At 43.7% G+C, this 20,859-nt stretch overlaps 1 protein-coding gene across 2 annotated transcripts in view; it reads right to left on the bottom strand.

Moving 5' to 3' along the window:
• Positions 1 to 20,528, bottom strand: part of LOC107571092 (apolipoprotein L4-like) — a 23,397-nt gene extending 2,869 nt beyond the window's left edge. Inside the window, exons 1-11 of one of the 2 annotated variants that reach the window (XM_016257368.1) lie at positions 20,256 to 20,528; positions 16,898 to 16,956; positions 14,854 to 14,898; positions 14,464 to 14,535; positions 13,791 to 13,850; positions 10,764 to 10,823; positions 10,563 to 10,604; positions 8,771 to 8,836; positions 8,622 to 8,661; positions 8,487 to 8,538; positions 7,379 to 7,793 (exon numbers count right to left, since the gene is read on the bottom strand). In XM_016257368.1, coding sequence (XP_016112854.1) covers positions 7,379 to 7,793; positions 8,487 to 8,538; positions 8,622 to 8,661; positions 8,771 to 8,836; positions 10,563 to 10,604; positions 10,764 to 10,823; positions 13,791 to 13,850; positions 14,464 to 14,535; positions 14,854 to 14,898; positions 16,898 to 16,933 — 888 coding nt within the window. In that variant the 5' untranslated portion in view covers positions 16,934 to 16,956; positions 20,256 to 20,528. The remainder of the gene's footprint in view (positions 1 to 7,378; positions 7,794 to 8,486; positions 8,539 to 8,621; positions 8,662 to 8,770; positions 8,837 to 10,562; positions 10,605 to 10,763; positions 10,824 to 13,790; positions 13,851 to 14,463; positions 14,536 to 14,853; positions 14,899 to 16,897; positions 16,957 to 20,255) is intronic. The other variant, XM_016257369.1, reaches the window with a different exon arrangement.
• Positions 20,529 to 20,859: the final 331 nt, after the last annotated feature.

Raw genomic sequence — 20,859 nt, forward strand, 5'->3', positions numbered from 1 at the left:
GCTGCGTCGGAGGACGCTTCGGGAACGAGTATGCCCACACTACCAGACTTTCAAATCTTCGCCTAGTGTGGAAGCCTGCACAGCTAGGGCGAGAGAACAGAAGAGCCAGGAGTGGCTCGCATGTCTAAGCCATAGACAAAGGTTAGGGGCGTGGACCATCCCACAGCGTCGCAGATGTCCTGCATCGAGACACCTGCCAAGAAGGCCTTGGAGGCCGCCACACTTCTAGTAGAATGAGCCTTGACCCCTAGAGGTGAAGGGAGATCAGAGGACTCATAAGCGATAGAAATGGCATTTACTATCCACCGACTGAGGGTCTGTTTTGTAGCTGGAAGACCTCTCTTTGGGGGACCATAGCACACAAGCAGTTGGTCCGCCCTTCTCCACAGGGCACCTTTGTGGACGTATGCGTCCAGTGCTCACACTGGAAACATACAGTTAAGCTTCTGCTGGTCTGACTCCCTGCAGGGAGCCGGAGGCCTCTGCCTCAGTGCACCGCGGAGGAAACGTGTAACTAGGGGGTGTCTGCCCACTGACTGGCCACCGAGAGGGGCATGGTAGGCCGCAATGGCCGCCACGTAGACCTTCAGGGTGGAGTGGGTCAAACCTGCAGAGAATCAGGCCTGCAGGAACTCCAGCACTGTACCAACCGGGCAGTTAACTGGGTCGAGCTGGCAGTCTCCGCACCAAGAAGTTTCCACTTTAAGGCGTACAGTTTCCTCGTTGAGGGAGCTCTGGATTGGGGGATGGTCTCAACAACCTCGGTTGAGAGACCGGAAGCTATGAGCTTGTGCCCCCTCAGGGGCCACACCCACAACTTCCACAGCTCCGGGTGGGGGTGGACGATCGTACCTTCCACCTGTGAGAGGAGATCTCTCCTGATGGGAATCTCCCATGGAGTGCCGTCGAGGAGAGAAATCAGGCCCAACACTCGGCCCGGCCAGAACAGGGCTACTAGCAGAAGATGGATCCCGTCCCGGCGCACTCTCTCCAGAACTCCCGGGAGCAGAGTGATCGGGGGAAAGGCGTACAGACGAAGCCTCGGCCACGTTTGTACCATGGCATCCAGCCCCAGTGGAGCTGGATGAGTGAGAGAGAACGAGAGGGGACAGTGCGATGTCTCTCGAATCGCAAACAGGTCCACCTGAGCATGGCCAAAAACTCTCCATATCTGCTTCACCACCTCGGGGTGAATTATCCATTCCCCGGGCCTCGGCACCTGCCTCAACAGGATGTCTGCTCCCAAATTGAGATACCCAAGAATGTGAACTACTCTCAGCGAGAGAAGTTTGCCCTGGGACCACACAAGAATCTGGTACGCTAGTTTGTACAAACGGCGTGAGTGCAGACCTCCCTGGTGGTTAATGTAAGAGACCACCGCTTTGTTGTCAGTGCGCACCAACACATGGTGACCTCTTAGGTCTGGGAGGAAGTGTCTTAGTGCACGAAGCACGGCCAGCATCTCCAGGCAGTTTATATGCCATGGCAGATGGCGACCACTCCACAGACCGCTGGCAGGGTGGCCACTTATGACCGCACCCCGACCGGTGAGGGATGCGTCCGTCGCTAACGTTATGCAGCGACAAGGAGCTCCCAGCACTGGGCCCTGAGACAAGAACCAAGGTTTCCTCCACATGTCCAAGGCATGTAGGCATCGCAGCGTGACCTTGATCATGCAAAGCGGGTTTCCCCTCAGGGAGAACCCCTTGGTCTTGAGCCACCACTGTAGGGGTCTCATGTACAGCAGGCCAAGAGGTATCACGTTGGACGCAGCTGCCATCAGACCCAGCAGTCTCTGAAACTGCTTGACAGTGAGTGACCGGTCTTCTCTGACTCTCGCGACTGCGGTGAGGAATGACTCGATCCGAGCAGGAGAAATACGTGCATCGTGGTCGAATCCCACACCACGCCCAGATAAGTGGTTCTTTGTACTGGAGAAAGCACACTTTTCTTGGTGTTAAGTCTTAACCCCAGCTCTTTCGTGTGAGTGAGAACGACATCTCGATGTCGAACCGCCATGTGCTCTGATTGAGCTAATATCAACCAATCGTCAATGTGGTTGAGTCATGAAAATGTGGGGTGAGAGTGCAAAGCCAAAGGAAGAACCGGTATTGGTAGGCTTTTGCCCCCAAAAGCAAACCTCAGGAACTTCCTATGATGAGGAAGGATGCCCTTCATCCTTTCTCGGAACGGTGAAGTACCGGCTGTAGGACCCGGACTCTGCTGCGCGAGGAGGGACAACCTTGATGGCCTCCATCCTCAGAGAGTGTCTACTTCTCTTCCATTACCAGAGCCTGCTTGGGTCCCACCAGGGTGGGAAAGGCCCCATTGAATTGAGGCGGAGGAGAACCGAACTGGATTCTGTGGCCTCTCACTACAGTGTGCAGGACCCACTGAGACACGTTTGGCAGTAGTTTTCACGTTGCCAAATAGTCTACTAAGGGAATCAGTCTCTCAAGACTGACCTCTGGTGTAACCAGAGTGGCTAATTCGGTGCCCTGAAGCGGCGGACCGGCAGGGGATGACCGTACTAGCGAGCCTCTTAGCACCGCTGTTTCCAGGTGGTAACTGAGAGACCGCTGCGCCCTGGAACACCGGCAGGATTGGCAGACTGATCTCCTGAGGGTACGGAGGAGAGACAGGCACCATGCAATGCGGTGTACACCGCTCTTCCCCAGAGGGGCCTGCCCTCCAAGGTCCTGAGCCACAGCATCAGGACTCTCATAGCTGAAGTCTCCTATTGAAAACGACGGCCCTCAGACCCACGTCGTCTGTTAGGGAGACTAGACCAGAGCCTGCTCAGGGCAGGACCCAATGAAGCACACTTGGCAGGGGCTCCCACACAGCCAGGTGATCTCCTGAGGGAACCAGTCTCGCGAGACTGGCCTCTGGTGCGCCTAGAGCAGCTAGCTCGGTGCCCTGAAGCGACGGACTGGCAGGGGACGACCAAACTAGCTGCTCTAGAGACCTCCGTAGAGGTAGCGAGCCTCTTAGTACAGCTATGTTTCCGGGCGGTAACTGAGAGAAGCGCTCGCCGGAGACCGCTGCGCCCTGGAACACCGGCAGGGTTGGCAGACCGATCTCCTGAGGGCACAGAGGAGAGACGGGCACCGTGTAATGCGGTGTACACCGCTCTTCCCCAGAGGGAGCTGGCCCTCAAAAAGTCCTAGGCCTTAGGCTTCAGGATGTTTATGACGAAGACTATCCAGCGAGAATGACGGTCTGCAGAACCACCTTCCGCTAGAAGCCTTCGGCCTGGGAGCGCCAATCTGACTCTAGACTCTGCGGAGTACGAGAAAATGTAAGAGACCACCGCTTTGTTGTCAGTGCGCACCAACACATGGTGACCTCTTAGGTCTGGGAGGAAGTGTCTTAGTGCACGAAGCACGGCCAGCATCTCCAGGCAGTTTATATGCCATGGCAGATGGCGACCACTCCACAGACCGCTGGCAGGGTGGCCACTTATGACCGCACCCCGACCGGTGAGGGATGCGTCCGTCGCTAACGTTATGCAGCGACAAGGAGCTCCCAGCACTGGGCCCTGAGACAAGAACCAAGGTTTCCTCCACATGTCCAAGGCATGTAGGCATCGCAGCGTGACCTTGATCATGCAAAGCGGGTTTCCCCTCAGGGAGAACCCCTTGGTCTTGAGCCACCACTGTAGGGGTCTCATGTACAGCAGGCCAAGAGGTATCACGTTGGACGCAGCTGCCATCAGACCCAGCAGTCTCTGAAACTGCTTGACAGTGAGTGACCGGTCTGGAACGGTGAAGTACCGGCTGTAGGACCCGGACTCTGCTGCGCGAGGAGGGACAACCTTGATGGCCTCCATCCTCAGAGAGTGTCTACTTCTCTTCCATTACCAGAGCCTGCTTGGGTCCCACCAGGGTGGGAAAGGCCCCATTGAATTGAGGCGGAGGAGAACCGAACTGGATTCTGTGGCCTCTCACTACAGTGTGCAGGACCCACTGAGACACGTTTGGCAGTAGTTTTCACGTTGCCAAATAGTCTACTAAGGGAATCAGTCTCTCAAGACTGACCTCTGGTGTAACCAGAGTGGCTAATTCGGTGCCCTGAAGCGGCGGACCGGCAGGGGATGACCGTACTAGCGAGCCTCTTAGCACCGCTGTTTCCAGGTGGTAACTGAGAGACCGCTGCGCCCTGGAACACCGGCAGGATTGGCAGACTGATCTCCTGAGGGTACGGAGGAGAGACAGGCACCATGCAATGCGGTGTACACCGCTCTTCCCCAGAGGGGCCTGCCCTCCAAGGTCCTGAGCCACAGCATCAGGACTCTCATAGCTGAAGTCTCCTATTGAAAACGACGGCCCTCAGACCCACGTCGTCTGTTAGGGAGACTAGACCAGAGCCTGCTCAGGGCAGGACCCAATGAAGCACACTTGGCAGGGGCTCCCACACAGCCAGGTGATCTCCTGAGGGAACCAGTCTCGCGAGACTGGCCTCTGGTGCGCCTAGAGCAGCTAGCTCGGTGCCCTGAAGCGACGGACTGGCAGGGGACGACCAAACTAGCTGCTCTAGAGACCTCCGTAGAGGTAGCGAGCCTCTTAGTACAGCTATGTTTCCGGGCGGTAACTGAGAGAAGCGCTCGCCGGAGATCGCTGCTCCCTGGAACACGGCATGGTCAGCAGACCGACCTCCTGAGGGCATTGAGGAGAGACGGGCACCGTGTAATGCGGTGTACACCGCTCTTCCCCAGAGGGAGCTGGCCCTCAAAAAGTCCTAGGCCTTAGGCTTCAGGATGTTTATGACGAAGACTATCCAGCGAGAATGACGGTCTGCAGAACCACCTTCCGCTAGAAGCCTTCGGCCTGGGAGCGCCAATCTGACTCTAGACTCTGCGGAGTACGAGAAGTGAGGCCCCCAGAATGAGGGGCTGGAACACGGTAGGTTGGGACTGCTCCCGCCCAGCAGCCCCTGTTGACAGCCTCAACCTCCTCAGAGGAAGAGAGTGTAAGAAATTATAGTCTGCCTCGACCCAGCTTCCACTCCAAATTGTGTATTAAACTATGCTCCTTTCCCTACAAAGAGCTTAATTATCATATAGATAATTCTTTCCGATCTTAATCATATGTAAATAGTACCTCCGGAGCGATAATTTGTCACTTAAAAAGTTATTCTTCATCAAGATCTTCAACGTCTTCACTTTTTCTTACAAGAGGTAAACTCGTGCTCTCACTTGAGAAAATTTATAATTATTTTTTTTATCCCAAGTGCCCCTATATATCTAACTTCTCATAGTCAGATAAAAACTTAATTGTATTCCTCAGAATTAAGTGCAGTCAAACAACCAGAGGAGTAAATACGGTCTGGTGAGTAAGATTCACATCAAAACCAAATGATGTAATATAAGCGTTGCCTCGGCAGCGCGCGAGCCACTCAGTCACACAATCAACATCAATCTCCTCAGAGAAAGATGGTCGCATCAGCAAGCTCTCACTCAGAAGGGGAATAACCACAGCGTGGGCTTCTAGCCTCGAGAACGAGCTCTAGATCTAGGGAACACGGGTGGAGATACCAAATGATGTAATATAAGCGTTGCCTCGGCAGCGCGCGAGCCACTCAGTCACACAATCAACATCAATCTCCTCAGAGAAAGATGGTCGCATCAGCAAGCTCTCACTCAGAAGGGGAATAACCACAGCGCGGGCTTCTAGCCTCGAGAACGAGCTCTAGATCTAGGGAACACGGGTGGAGATAGGACGAGCCGTCTCCAACCCGTCCACCAGATCATGTGCGATCCCCGCGATCTCAGTCGCCGCCGTGCCTCAGTAGCAGCGGGACCGCAATCACAAGATCACAGGCACGGACACACTCCTCGGGAGCGTGCCCGGCGAGAGCGGAGCGCTTAACAGTGGGAAAAGCACAATCCGCTCCCTAAGAGCCGACTGCGTGAGCTCCGCTCCCCATTAATGCGGCTCATTATAATATCAGTCATAATATGCTTGTGTAACTTATGCTTGTGCAACTAGCGAGCTCTTTGACGCCCTCCGTATCAATCTCCTCGGAGAAAGACAGGCAGAGCGTCGCGCCCTCTCCCCGGGGGGGATGTACCGCAGCGCGGGCTTAGATAGGGACTCGCCCATCTACATTCCCTCCATCGGATCCATATGCCAATCCCACGAGCACAGCCACTGCTCCGCCTTGGTGAAAGCGGGGCCGGCACTGCGAGAAACGCTAGTGAAGGCTCTCTCCTCAAAGAGAGCCCTCTGAGAGCAAAGCAAGGCAGTAACAAACGCTACCAAAACGGGCCGTCAGCTCCCTTTTTTTTCGAGAGCTGACTCTGCGTGCTTGCTCCCAAGCAGACAACAAACAAACTAAAGTAAAGTAACGCGGGCAGGGAGGAACACACAGACTGAACGCTGCCTGCCCTCGCCTAGGTGTCTGGTTTTGTCTTGAGATTTCATGACAGACAACACTAAATAAGACTCACAAACAGATATCAGACCGACACACACACGGAGCGCTTGCTGAACGACAGAAAGCTGATGCCAGTTTCACCGCACGTGCTTTTAAGCTTCCTGGTCGCTACATCACCCCGCCCGTGACGTCTCGCCCATCCATTGGACTGATTACACACGTGGTTCAGAGCCGGTCACACTGAAGGGCATTCCCGAAGCGTCCTCCGACACAGCTTGAGTTCCTGAAGAGGAACCTACATTACCCGTGATTCTGCAAACAAAACTCGACTAAACAGAGAACTGCAAAGCAAACTGGGCCAAAATAACTCATGAAGTACAGTAAATCGCCGTGCTCTCAAACTACGTAAATATTTCTATATATCTCAGCGTTTTGTAGGTGTAATGCCATTTTGAATTGAATTTGAACTGCTCCATCATTCAAATATAATAATAATAAAAGAAAAAAAAACTATATAAACATATGAAAAGAAATAAAAGCTAAAAAAAATACAAAACCAAGCAACAAAAATACTTTAAAATGAAAATATATAAATAAATAAAATAATAATATTAATAATATAAAAATAATAAAAACTATTATAGTGTATCAATGATTATAAAATATACTATTTATAATTAATTTACAAATATACTGTTAAAATAATACCATCTATCCTTCTTCTGATATAATAGTAAATGTATATATAAAGCAGATGTAAAACAAATCAGAACTAACAAAACTAAAATTAAAATAAAATATACAAATAAAAGCTAACCAATTAAAAAAAAATGACAAAAAACTTAAAACTAAAAAACTTTATCTAAAATTTAAATAAAAACAAAACATGAAAATAAAATGGTATAAAATAAATAGTATTGAAAACTATAAAAGTCTATTAATGACAGAATTGTACAGAATATAGTAAAGAGTCATCAATCAATCAATAAATGTGCCTCACCTGGAGGAAGTCCAAGCATTCTTTAATAACTTTAACTTCATGCTGATAATCTTGGATCATCTTCTCCACCTTCTTCCTGTCCGTGTTGGAGTGAACCGTATCGGTGATGTTTGCCGACGCTGAAGTCACTCCGCCGGCGGTCGCGACCCCGATGCCCACCGCCGTCACGATGAGGGACGTCCCAAAGGTGAAGGGCGCCAGAACCAGGCCGGTGATGGTGGTGATGCTGCCGGCGACGCTGGCCACCCCGCCGCCCACGCTCGCGGTCACCGTCTTCCTGTGGAAACTGTCGGCGGCGTCCGCTAGCGACAGCAGCTCCCGTATGCGCCGCTGCAGCGACGGCTCGCGCTGAGTCAGCAGGTGAACGAATAACTTGGCGGCCATGAATACCCGGTTAGCGGCGGCTTCGATCGCTCTGAGAGCGAGGAGGAAACAAAAAGTTATTTTACATCACACTGGTTTTGATTGTACGCAGATATGCTGCAATATAAAGGTAATGTTTGTGTAGAGTCAATGCAGCCTTTCACAAATGTCACAGAAACCTTCATCTGCACCAGCAAATTTACACTTGTGAATAATATTTGTAATTAGTTTTTATCTTTATATTGCCTGTTTTCATTTTAATTGCACTTAAGGATTTAGTTTTGTTTAATGCCTTTTAAAATCTTATTTCAGATATTTTAGTATATATATATATATATATATATATATATATATATATATATATATATATACAAGAATGTGTTTTACTCTGAAACTGTTTTAAAATCAATGCCATCAATCTAAAGAAGTTGTGTTCCAAATTTCTCAAAAATTGAGCTTTCAGTAAGATTTTGCTTGGGTGCAGTACCAAACGTTTCCATTAGATGAAATTCGCTTCACATTCATTTCCAATGTGGTCATTTTTGACCACGAACAGTACAAGTGTGACTTTTTTTAGGATCATTTAACCTTTTCAAATCATGTTTATAATATATATATATATATATTGTTTCTTTTCCCACAAAGAATGTGGCAAAAACTACCCAGTTTTTGTTTAAATAAAATATATTGTACTAACACTTCAAGAAGGGCCTTTTTTTACTAGGAAAATGTAAATCTTTCTCACCGTTCTCCATCTTTCTCATTAAATTGCTTTGACTCGTTCCATTCACTCCAACCTGAGAAATAAAACAAAAACCCATCTCTGCAAACTCAAACACAAAAGCGCATTTGAGATCACGACTCTTAACTTAGGAAATACCTTCCACGGTTCTCCACCAGGCCAGCAGACCATCTTCATCCTGTGAATGTCAGACGCAACTCAGGTTTCTGACACCAAACAGACTATGTGCATATAAACAAATGTGTGAATTACTAGCAATCAAGGACTAAAGTGAAATGTTAACACACATCTTCATTGTCCAGAGGGGTTCCTTCACCAGAGACGGCGACATCTGTTTCTGCTGTTTGATCTATCTGTAAAATAAAACAAACAAAATGCAATTATCGATATAGTGATGGATTTCTGATTCTCAGTCTTACAAAACATTTCTCAATGCATCAAGTTTCAAGTATGGAAGTTGTGAATTTTTCTCAAGAGTTCTTGGATGTAAATGAAGGCTTTAACAGTCCATCGAAGCTCCAGCTCAAATGTCATCTGTATGTTAGTCATATTTCCAAAATAATCTGTACCTGTAATCTGTTTTTCAAATAAACAAAATTATTACGATTCTGATGATGAATTTTCATGCATTCCCAGTTTTACGGAGATACAATCATTAACCTAATACCAGCAAACAGAGTGATCATTAAAGTGCAAAATAGCAAATAATAAACATATTAAGGAGATTTTACAATTTGTTTTCATAAACAATATCTTGAATAGAGGGCACTTTGTTTTTTTTGTACTAGCTATGCAGTGTTGTGGGTAATGCATCACAAGTAACATGAGTTAAGTAATCAGATTTCTTATTTTTTTTCAAGTAACTAGTAATGTAACATTACTTTTTAGTTTACAAGAAAATATCTACTAGTTACTTTCTCAAATAGGTCACACCAGTTACTTTGTTTTCCTGTCTGCATGTTGAATATGTTATATGTGAATATGTTACTACTCTAGTTCTAGACTAACATGCATTACTCATCTCACTTGCACAAAAACAGATTTAGTACTCCTCAAAATGAATAAAAACGGTGAAATGCAAACTCAGAATATGACGCAAATCTGCAATAATAAAATCTGTTAAATTACACAAATATCCTTTATGCATTTAATCCCATTTTATTAACCAATGTCTCTGCAAAAGTAACTCAAAAGTAACTTTACATACCTTTTTATGGAAAGTACCTTCCTTAAAAAGCAACGAAGTCATGCAATTAAAGTTAAAAAAAGCCAGTGCCACAAGACAAATTGCACTTCTCTGAAAACAAAGACTCAGATGTATAGCTTTTTAATGCTTTAAAAATCTTTGATATTTCAGTAATTGTATATTTACTGTATATTATTTTATATATATGTTTTTATATCTTAGTTTATTTTTTTAATACCATTGTTAAACATTTTAAAGGAAACTTCTCAGTTAAATACACGATGTTATCTGTAGCCTACTTAGTATTATTATTTTATTTTTTTACAATATCTATATAGATTTAAAAAATATATATTTTAGGTTTAGTACAAACAAACAAATGCAAAACAGATGCATACGCATGTGCTGACAGTGAATACGCACCATAAACATGTCAATGTTTGCACTTAAAAGCAATGGAAATCACTGAGGTAACGATGCTCACGGCATGCATCTGTTAACACCCACAGTCATCCAGACTTGTGTCTACACTGTATATTTAACATGTAATATTCTTTTAATTGCATGTAATTAAACACAAGCATGCAGACCAACAGACTGAGTGCTATAATATTTTGTATTCCTAAAATTCCTGCCTTCTGTAGTCATCAGCAGAGACAATAAATGACTGATGAAATCAAACCACTTATGAAGTATACAGTATAAACTATTAATTCAACTGTCTGTGATGCCAGAGGAATAAAATATCACACGCACAGCTGGTCAGACTGGTTTTCCAGTAATTCATCTGGAAATCACATCTCTTAGAGTACGCCTATTGTATATTGTTGAAGTATAAGTGTTCATAACTGACGTCCAACCCTGAAATAATTCAAGACGACATGCTCTCGTACCTGAGCTGTGGATTTCAGATGGTCTCGCATCCCGCCGTGATCCTGAAACACAAAGCACACTTACAGAAGTCAGAAAACATCAACAGTGCGTGAATTAAAACAGTACTGCTGCTACTTGAGATAAAGATGTTAATGATCGCATGTGGCGTTAATGAGATGATGAGGGTTTCGTTAATGACGCAGTCGTCTCGCAGTGTTTACCTGCGTTTTCTCATCTGTGGGAGCTGCTGCAGAGACAATCAGAGGCTCACTGATCTTGTTCTACAGAAAGACATGACAGAGATGCTGAAACAGACAAACATTTACTGCTGAGCTCCGTAAACATCGCAAACGGATTGTGCTGATTCCTTAAAGAGGCTCTGTCTGTGTGTGTGAGTGAGTGAGTATGTGTGTGTGTGTGTGAGTGTGTGTGAGAGAGTGTGTGGGTGTGTGTGTGTGAGTGAGTGTGTGTGTGTGTGTGTGTGTGTGTGTGTGTGGGTGTGTGTGTGTGTGTGAGAGAGAGTGTGTGTGTGTGTGTGTCAGCAGGGCCGGATTTACCTCTTTTCGTGACATAGGCAAAACTAATTTTTGGGCCCCCCTTCCCTATTAAAGTGGTCATATGATGCGATTTCATTTTTTCCTTTCTCTTTGGAGTGTTACAAGCTCTTGGTGCATAAAGAAGATCTGTAAAGTTGCAAGTATTAAAGTCTCAAATCCAAAGAGATATTCTTTATAAAAGTTCAGAGTCATTTCACCGTGGACGAAGCGGAGTCTAGCCCGGGGTCGTCACATGTCCTTCCGGATGCTCCTTTGTCGAAATCGCTGGCTGCGCCGTTCTCAAGCCCGCGCCTCTGCTCACTCTAACCCTCCGGACGTTCCTCACGCTAGCTCCCGGCTTCTGCTCACTGTGTGACGCTGTTTCGTTGTGAAAGCGAAACTACTTTGTTTGATCTTCTAAAAATGGAAACGACTATGTGCAGCACATTTTATGGAGGACTGTTTCCTGGGAGAGTAGACTACAATGCCGGCTGTTCTGACTCAAAGACTGTAAGTACGTCTTTTATGTTTAAAGAGTTTTTATATTTTATACATTTAAAGAGAGTCTTTTGGGCAGTGTAGAGTAGGGCTTGTTGTTTGTCATTTCTCCGATCACAAATGCAGACATGGTTTTATGTTTACGCGGCGCGATGCAACGCAACGCGTAAAAAGACAGTATAAGTCATTATAATCAGTAATTATGTCCCCACTGGATGCAACAAATGCCTCGTTTATAATGGGTTTTAATGTTTTTGTCTCGTCGCTCCGGCCTGACAGGGCATCACAGTATGGTGAGGGGCGTAACATTTCCGTCACACGCTTGAGGTATTCAGCCAATCACAACGCACTGGATAGCTGGCCAATCACAGCACACCTCGCTTTTCAGACCGATGAGTTTTGTAAAAATCGACGCGTTTCAGAAAGGCGGGGCATCGAGGAGAAACAATAATGTACAGTATGTGGAAAAGAATGTGTTTTTTTAACCTTTAACTGCATAAACACATTTCATTACACCAAATACACAACATAATGTTCTTTTTAGCAACATCATATGACCCCTTTAATATTACCACCCAAGCAAACAAAAATATTTCTTAATCAGTGGAAACCGTTATAGTGTTTTCTATCACAATAAGCGCTTGCGTTCAGTCAATAAAAATCGAATGTAGTTCTTAATTTGTTTGAGAATTCAAACAAATTGCATTTCATGCCATTAATAGGCTCGGCGACGTGGCCACATAACCACTTCAGGAGTGCATTATTTCTCTAAATAATTTTAACGGCCTCAATCACACATCAATTGTTCAGATTATTTGTTTCAAGACATTTGACATGTTTGCATCCTGAAATCTTGTGTGTGTTGAACTAGCAAATTTGTTATGCACCTCATCCCAAACCTTCCGTTGCAAATTCCAAAACGTAATTTTACAGTTAATTTTAGAGTTAATAACAGAAGCTTGATATTCAGGCTAACGCAGTTATTAGAGAGAGAGAGCGAAAGTGAGCGAGAGAGAGATTTAGTGCATCTGTGCATCTCTCAGCAGTGATCAGCAGCAGCGTCTACTAATAGCGAATCTTTAAGTTGAACTGCTTCAAGAACCTCGCTACTGAGAAATGTCATGTAGCTTTTCAGCTGCAAAACTTTTTTATTGATAAATTCGCGGGGCGGCGCTGACGACAAGTTTTTGTCGCGTCTCCGCGTGTGTGCGTGTCTATGTGTGTGCGTGTGTGAGAGAGAATAGGAGAAAGAAAGCGTGATATCCGTACATAAAAATAGTTGAAGACATGGAAATAGTTTGTCATTTGTACCCTATTGTTTGTTATATTTATTTGATCAATGTCTTCTGGGGTTTTGGTTATTTTACTCTTGTAGATATCCCATAGTATAATAAAAAATATTATATATCTCTTCATTGTGTTTGGGCCCGCCCTGGACGAGCGAGCATAGACACGTGCCTAGAATGCCTGTGAGTAAATCCAGCCCTGAGTGTGAGTGAGTGTGTGTGCGTATGTGTGTGTATGTGTGTGTGTGTGTGAGAGAGAGAGAGTGTGTGCATGTGTGTGTGAGAGAGTGAGTGTGTGTGTGTGTGTGTGTGTGTGAGAGAGAGAGTGAGTGTGTGTGCGTGCGTGCGCGTGAGAGTGAGTGTGTGTGTGCATGCGTGTGTGTGAGAGAGTGAGTGAGTGAGTGTGTGTGTGCGCGTGTAAGAGAGAGTGAGTGTGTGCATGTGTGTGTGTGTGTGTGTGCGTGCGTGCATGCGTGCGTGTGTGTGTGTGTGTGTGTGAGTGAGTGAGTGTGTGTGCGTGTGAGAGAGTGTGTGTGCGTGAGAGAGAGTGAGTGTGTGTGAGTGAGAGAGAGTGAGTGAGTGTGAGTGAGAGAGTGAGTGTGTGCGCGTTTTTGTGATTTGAGGACACAAACTTGTGTAATGACATGGGTATGACATAGGTATTACAACGAGAAGGTGATTTATGAGGACATTTTGAGTGTCCCCATATTTCAAAAGGCTTATAAATCATTCAGAATTAGTTTTTTTGAAAATCTAAAAATGCAGAAAGTCTCCTGTGAGGGGTAAGTTTAGGGGTAGGGTTGGTGTAGGGCAATAGAAAATACAGTTTGTACAGTATAAAAACCATTACGCCTATGGAGAGTCCCCACAATTCACAAAAACAAACCTGTGTGTGTGTGTGTGTGTGTGTGTGTGTGTGTGAGTGTACCTGTGAGGAAAACCTGAATGGATTTAGTTTTTGAATCATCCCCATGATTATTCCGGGATCCTGAGAATGAATGAATGAATAAATAAATAAATAAAACAATCAACCAAAGCCATCATCACATTACCAGTGTTATTATCGTAAGCTAAAACTAAAGTCATTAATAGTAAAAACTGAAACAAAATTAAATGAAAACATAAACGTACTTATCTAATCTGCAACATTTCTTAAGTCTTATTTATTTATATTTTTAACCATGTTTCTAGAAATAAAATGTTAAACACATATCAGGTGAATGATATATGAACAAATCCCTCAGTAAAACCCTTCAGAATATAGAGAGGAATAAAACTGCCAAGCTTGGTGTCTGTGCGTGCTGCTGAAGTGAAGATACAAGCTCATTTGGAGAAAATGGATCTCAAAGATATGTACTGTAATTGAAATCCACAGACGCAAATTGATAAAGTGCAATAAAATAAACTGTTATATTTTTTCTGTTATATTCCAAACTTGACCAGTGCATGAAAAAACAATGGTTTTTGCTGGTGTGTCTTGCCTCAATTTACTCATCACAACTGTGCTGATAAGTTTTACTGATTAAACATATTCCTCTAAACGTGTTCTTGAATGTTTTATGAACATTCATACAAGCTGATGAAAACAATGTATTCCAGACCTGTTTGTGTTCGGTATCTTTGCTCTCTGCTGCCTCTCCTGTCCAGGTAGAAGAACTGCATACAGGTGTGTCCTACAGCAGCAACGCAACGTATGGTTCAATATATAAGACACAGACAAATAAACATACCCAAACTTGGACATTTATTCACATCTCACTTTCACAAAACCACAACCTTATGAGACTAGGTTTGCATTTTCTGAAGGAAACACTAGAGCATGCAAAGCAAGGAATGATTCAGGAAAGCAGAGGAATGAGTTTAAAGTCTGTAAACACAAAACAGACAACAGTCTAACAAGGTTTCTAGGAAAACGCGAATGAATAAAAGAAAAAGATGTCAATACCGCATAGCCTAAAATAACATATGATAATGAGAAAAATAAGCCTCACCTGTCTGCCATCATTATTTGCTGAAGCTTTGGTTATGGCAGAGCTCTGGCATTAGAAAATAGCGATATCAATAACATATCAATAGTTATACTTTATTGGGTCATTTTCTAAACCCTTAAAGTCATTTTACAATACATTTACAAATTTTTTTGTTTACATTTAACAAAAAACGAGGCCAAAATGTGAGTGTGTGTGTGTGAGTGTGTATGAGTGTGTGTGTGTGTGAGAGAGAGAGAGTGAGAGTGTGTGTGTGAGAGAGAGAGAGAGAGAGAGAGAGAGAGAGAGAGAGAGAGAGAGAGAGAGAGAGAGAGAGAGAGAGAGAGAGAGAGAGAGAGAGAGAGAGAGAGAGAGAGAGAGAGAGAGAGAGAGAGAGAGAGAGAGAGAGAGAGAGAGAGAGAGAGAGAGAGAGAGAGAGAGAGAGAGAGAGAGAGAGAGAGAGAGAGAGAGAGAGAGAGAGAGAGAGAGAGAGAGAGAGAGAGAGAGAGAGAGAGAGAGAGAGAGAGAGAGAGAGAGAGAGAGAGAGAGAGAGAGAGAGAGAGAGAGAGAGAGAGAGAGAGAGAGAGAGAGAGAGAGAGAGAGAGAGAGAGAGAGAGAGAGAGAGAGAGAGAGAGAGAGAGAGAGAGAGAGAGAGAGAGAGAGAGAGAGAGAGAGAGAGAGAGAGAGAGAGAGAGAGAGAGAGAGAGAGAGAGAGAGAGAGAGAGAGAGAGAGAGAGAGAGAGAGAGAGAGAGAGAGAGAGAGAGAGAGAGAGAGAGAGAGAGAGAGAGAGAGAGAGAGAGAGAGAGAGAGAGAGAGAGAGAGAGAGAGAGAGAGAGAGAGAGAGAGAGAGAGAGAGAGAGAGAGAGAGAGAGAGAGAGAGAGAGAGAGAGAGAGAGAGAGAGAGAGAGAGAGAGAGAGAGAGAGAGAGAGAGAGAGAGAGAGAGAGAGAGAGAGAGAGAGAGAGAGAGAGAGAGAGAGAGAGAGAGAGAGAGAGAGAGAGAGAGAGAGAGAGAGAGAGAGAGAGAGAGAGAGAGAGAGAGAGAGAGAGAGAGAGAGAGAGAGAGAGAGAGAGAGAGAGAGAGAGAGAGAGAGAGAGAGAGAGAGAGAGAGAGAGAGAGAGAGAGAGAGAGAGAGAGAGAGAGAGAGAGAGAGAGAGAGAGAGAGAGAGAGAGAGAGAGAGAGAGAGAGAGAGAGAGAGAGAGAGAGAGAGAGAGAGAGAGAGAGAGAGAGAGAGAGAGAGAGAGAGAGAGAGAGAGAGAGAGAGAGAGAGAGAGAGAGAGAGAGAGAGAGAGAGAGAGAGAGAGAGAGAGAGAGAGAGAGAGAGAGAGAGAGAGAGAGAGAGAGAGAGAGAGAGAGAGAGAGAGAGAGAGAGAGAGAGAGAGAGAGAGAGAGAGAGAGAGAGAGAGAGAGAGAGAGAGAGAGAGAGAGAGAGAGAGAGAGAGAGAGAGAGAGAGAGAGAGAGAGAGAGAGAGAGAGAGAGAGAGAGAGAGAGAGAGAGAGAGAGAGAGAGAGAGAGAGAGAGAGAGAGAGAGAGAGAGAGAGAGAGAGAGAGAGAGAGAGAGAGAGAGAGAGAGAGAGAGAGAGAGAGAGAGAGAGAGAGAGAGAGAGAGAGAGAGAGAGAGAGAGAGAGAGAGAGAGAGAGAGAGAGAGAGAGAGAGAGAGAGAGAGAGAGAGAGAGAGAGAGAGAGAGAGAGAGAGAGAGAGAGAGAGAGAGAGAGAGAGAGAGAGAGAGAGAGAGAGAGAGAGAGAGAGAGAGAGAGAGAGAGAGAGAGAGAGAGAGAGAGAGAGAGAGAGAGAGAGAGAGAGAGAGAGAGAGAGAGAGAGAGAGAGAGAGAGAGAGAGAGAGAGAGTGAGTGTGTGTGTGTGTGTGTTTACATTTAACAACAAACGAGGCCAAAATCAAGAACAGTGAGCAAACTTTATGATTTGCTGGGAGTTTGAGGAATTATTATGTATGGACTAATGCAGGTCAAGTGACTGAAAACTCGATGTGGCTTTTAATAAGAGGATGATTACAGCATTATGGCATTCAGGGTCAGATAATTATCCTTTCAAATGAACTGTTACCTGTGACGATGATTTAAAGGGATAGAGATTCTGCATTACACCAATCGCTCCAGTCCTTCCTGTGGAACAAAACACTTAAGCAGCTTCAGAAAAGAGTAATGCACCAACAGCAACCTCTTTAATGAAAGAAAACATCATTAAAACACTGACCGGTTGGACCGGATGATCTGCTCAGGAGGCCGTGTGAATGGAGGGTGTTTACCTGTGCTTTGAGTGGATGCTCTTTTTATAGGCTATGGGTGTTTTTTGCACTATTGAATTCATTTAACTAAAGGTCTTTATTAGTAAACACCAATACGTAGCACTATGCGTAACTTAACAGTAATACCAGCTCAAACTCAAATGAGACAGACACGCCTAAACACGCTTGCGTTCATGGTTTCTTTTCTTTCTTTTTCTCAGTCACAACATTGATGACAGGTTCACATTCAGTCTCACCTAAAGCTGCTATTGCAAACACTCAGTGCGCTTTGATCGGTCTAATGTTTCAACGCTGACGCTGCTGCACTAATAAATATTTTTAACTTGACTCAACACACCTGTCCAAGACGCCTGTATGATGCATGTGTAAGTCATGGCTCCTGAATATTAATTATGTAACCTCATAATGTAGGACAGGGGGTTTTAAACAAAATTCAGAGGGAAAGAATGGTGTAAAAATGCCTTAAAAAGAAGTTAACATTTGACAAATTTTATATTTTTAATGGTTTCGCATTCAATCTTAAGATTGCAATTATATTATTATGTTGTATAGAAATGTATTTAAGTATTCATATCTCTTCCCCTGCATTTATACAGTTCAAATGCAAATGCCTCTAAGTGCCATATAAGATTTTTTATCTAAAATTAGCATTTTTATCAGGCTCCTATGTTCACGTTCAGTAATTTTACTTTAATGGCAATGTAGGCTATAGGTCCTTTCTATGCCATTAAAGTGAAATAAATGAAATATAGGAGCCTGAAAAAAATGCTAATTTTAGATGAATATACAAGGCTGTTGCATCTCAGCTCTTTACATGTATATACATACATTCAGTTTGTATTTGGTTTAAAGCATGGACTTGAGTAAAACTGCTCTGGAACAATATATATAGCTTAAACAGTTAACCTGTCATCATTACCGCGGGAAGTAGGGGTGCTGAGGGTGCGGTTTTAAAAATAAATGAATGAACAATATGTAATACAAAATAAATAATAGAAATTTTATTAATTAGTATATTCATTAAAATTCATTGAAAAAAGTAGCCTAAGCCTACAATGACAAGAAGCAACGGTTAAACATTAGTCAAGTTGAATCAAATTGACTGTGAAAGTCATTTCAACTGACTTAAAAAATAATTTGTTGCCATGATTTTTGGATTATATTATAACCTGTAACATGTCTCTGCCGTTCCCAAATTAAGAATTAACAACAATTTCTACAGACAGCAGAGAAAGAGGAGAGCGTCTACCTCAGCAGCACCTAATCTCGCATTCTCACATCTGTAGCGCTTAGATAGATCTTTAACGTTAGGTCTTTCCTATTCTTGAAACAAAATTAGTTCTTAAGGTTGATTCAATATTACTCTTAATGAAACACACACACACACAACATCAACAATGCTACAATGACAAAGTCGCTTACATAAAACTTTAATGAAGAGAACAAATAAGACCATGGAACGTCTGGGTATGCAGGTGCATATGGGCCCGGGCAGTTTGGGGGCCCGCCGAGCTGGGGGCAACGAGGGAACGAATAGAGCCCTGCACGGGCCCGGCCCTTGTCCAACAGCTTTATGAGAATTCTCGGCCCGAGTCCAACTGGATCCCATGTCTTTTCTCTCTCTCTCTTCCCCATTACACAGCTATTAAAATAGTTCAGTTTTGGTTTTTAATGGCAAAGTGGTCATATTTATTTTTGTTTCTTTATTAAGTTAATTTAGAAATATGTTTAGAACATTTTATGTTTGTTAAATTCATGTTTTTGTTTTTTTTAAAGGAACGACCAAGCGGCAGCGGCAGACAGTGAGTTGAGCATTATGTTTGATCAATTTAGCCTTCTCAAACCAACACGACTTGCCTAAAATAAACAGACATAAAACACTTCATGCATTTCACAGTATTAATGTAAACATTTAACCTAGACAAATGAGCGCTATTGGGTGCATATCCAAACGTTTGTGCGGAGAGTGGAAGCTAAAGCACGCACATTTTATTTAAGAACAGCGGAAACTTAAAAATACGCCGTCATTTTTGCTCATAAAGGTAAGAGTTTATTAACACATAATACTATTTTTGTTTGTTTGTTTGTTTGTTTTTTGGGCTGATGTGCCAAAATTGTGTTTGCATTCAGTAGCCTATATATACGGCAGCATTTTTGTGCCATGTTTAAAAATAACTACATAAATCAAATTAATGTCATAATATTTTAAGAATAAAGTTAAAATTAAGATAATAAAATCATGTTATATAATGTGAAAATTCCACCCATAGGCCTACTCCTCCAAACAAAAAAGCCTGTGGCATCCGTCATTCTTTTGACTTTTTTTAAACTCTGATTGATGATTCATGAGACATTCGTTTGTATTAAGTTGTTCTGATTTTTTTCAACATGCATTCAAATATTCATGTTTATTTCGTGCTGCAAATATTAAAGAAGAAAATAATTTTTTTTATATGATATTATATTAGAATCACTACAAATTAAAGAGCGTAAAAAGACGTTTATTGTTTGTATTTTATCATACAATTGACAGAAGGCTGAGACTTAGACTTTGTAGTAACAAAGCAAAAAGCTGCGATTATTGGGTGACTTTAAATGCATGCTTATGGCTCATTATTATTAATCGAAAAAAACAACAGCAACAAAAAACATTAAACTTTGAACTTTTATTAACAAAATAAATAAGGATATGTTTTACTCGCGTTTAACACAAATAAATAGCCTATGGATTTCCCCTCAGGCTTCCTTAAAAACATTCTTGTCCCGGAGTAATGACTTGCAGCAGAATATAATACTATCATCGGAATTATTCCTACTTTTAAGGTCACGCGCCTCCTGAGGGGAGGGCTCGGCTCATGAATATTAATTAGGTTGCAAGACTGACCGCTACAGGAACGTCACCGTCCCCTAATTAATATTCAGAAGTTGTCCTTTCGCTTCAGGCGATGGAATGTAGGCCTATATAAACTTTTTAAGCACGTGTTTTGAAAGGAAATCTCTTTTAATGTGCAAGCCACACGGAAACACATTAAAAGACCGAGTCATTAAATGCTCAAAACTCTCACAGCTGTTAAGCATTGTTGATGTATTTTCCTCTTTCGACTTCCCCTTAAAGTATTCAAGTTTCATGACAAACCGCAAACAAACAGCGCTTACCTTTACAATGCCCTGATCGTGCCCGTCTTCTCTTTAAATCCCCTCCCAAAAGAAAAGAAAAACCAAAACAAACAGAACGCTGAGGTTTTCAATGTTCTAAAACAATTAAAAGACGCCGTTCAATTCGCTGGCGTTCCGCTGCAAAACGCCCCCCAAATCAGGTCTTCTTGCCTAAAACATGAAAGAAACCCCACTGCGTTCAGCTCCAGCGGCGAACAGACCCCGCCGCCCCTCTCTCACTGTGTGTGAATCCACCGACTCTTCCTCGAAAAGCACATGATCGCGGGGCGTGTTTGAACACAAGTGTGGTTTTCCACTCAAGCTCCAGCTCTTTATGTCCCTCACTGCTTACACAAGCGGCATGGTTTATAGTCTTAAGTGTAGTCATCATTTCATCTGAGATGGGGTTTTTTATTCACCCAGACAGCTAAGTATATATATTTTATTTAATTTTATTAAAATATCTTCATGAACATAACCTTCCTTCCTGTGTTGCACAACATCATGTCAAGACATGAAAGAACTTTGTGTGTGTGTGTGACTGAGTGTCAGTGAGTGAGTGTGTGTGTGTGTGTGTGTGTGTGTGTGTGTGTGTGTGTGTGTG

Source organism: Sinocyclocheilus grahami, unplaced genomic scaffold, assembly GCF_001515645.1.
Source record: "Sinocyclocheilus grahami isolate Dianchi unplaced genomic scaffold, SAMN03320097.WGS_v1.1 scaffold1547.1, whole genome shotgun sequence".
NCBI lineage: Eukaryota > Metazoa > Chordata > Actinopteri > Cypriniformes > Cyprinidae > Sinocyclocheilus > Sinocyclocheilus grahami.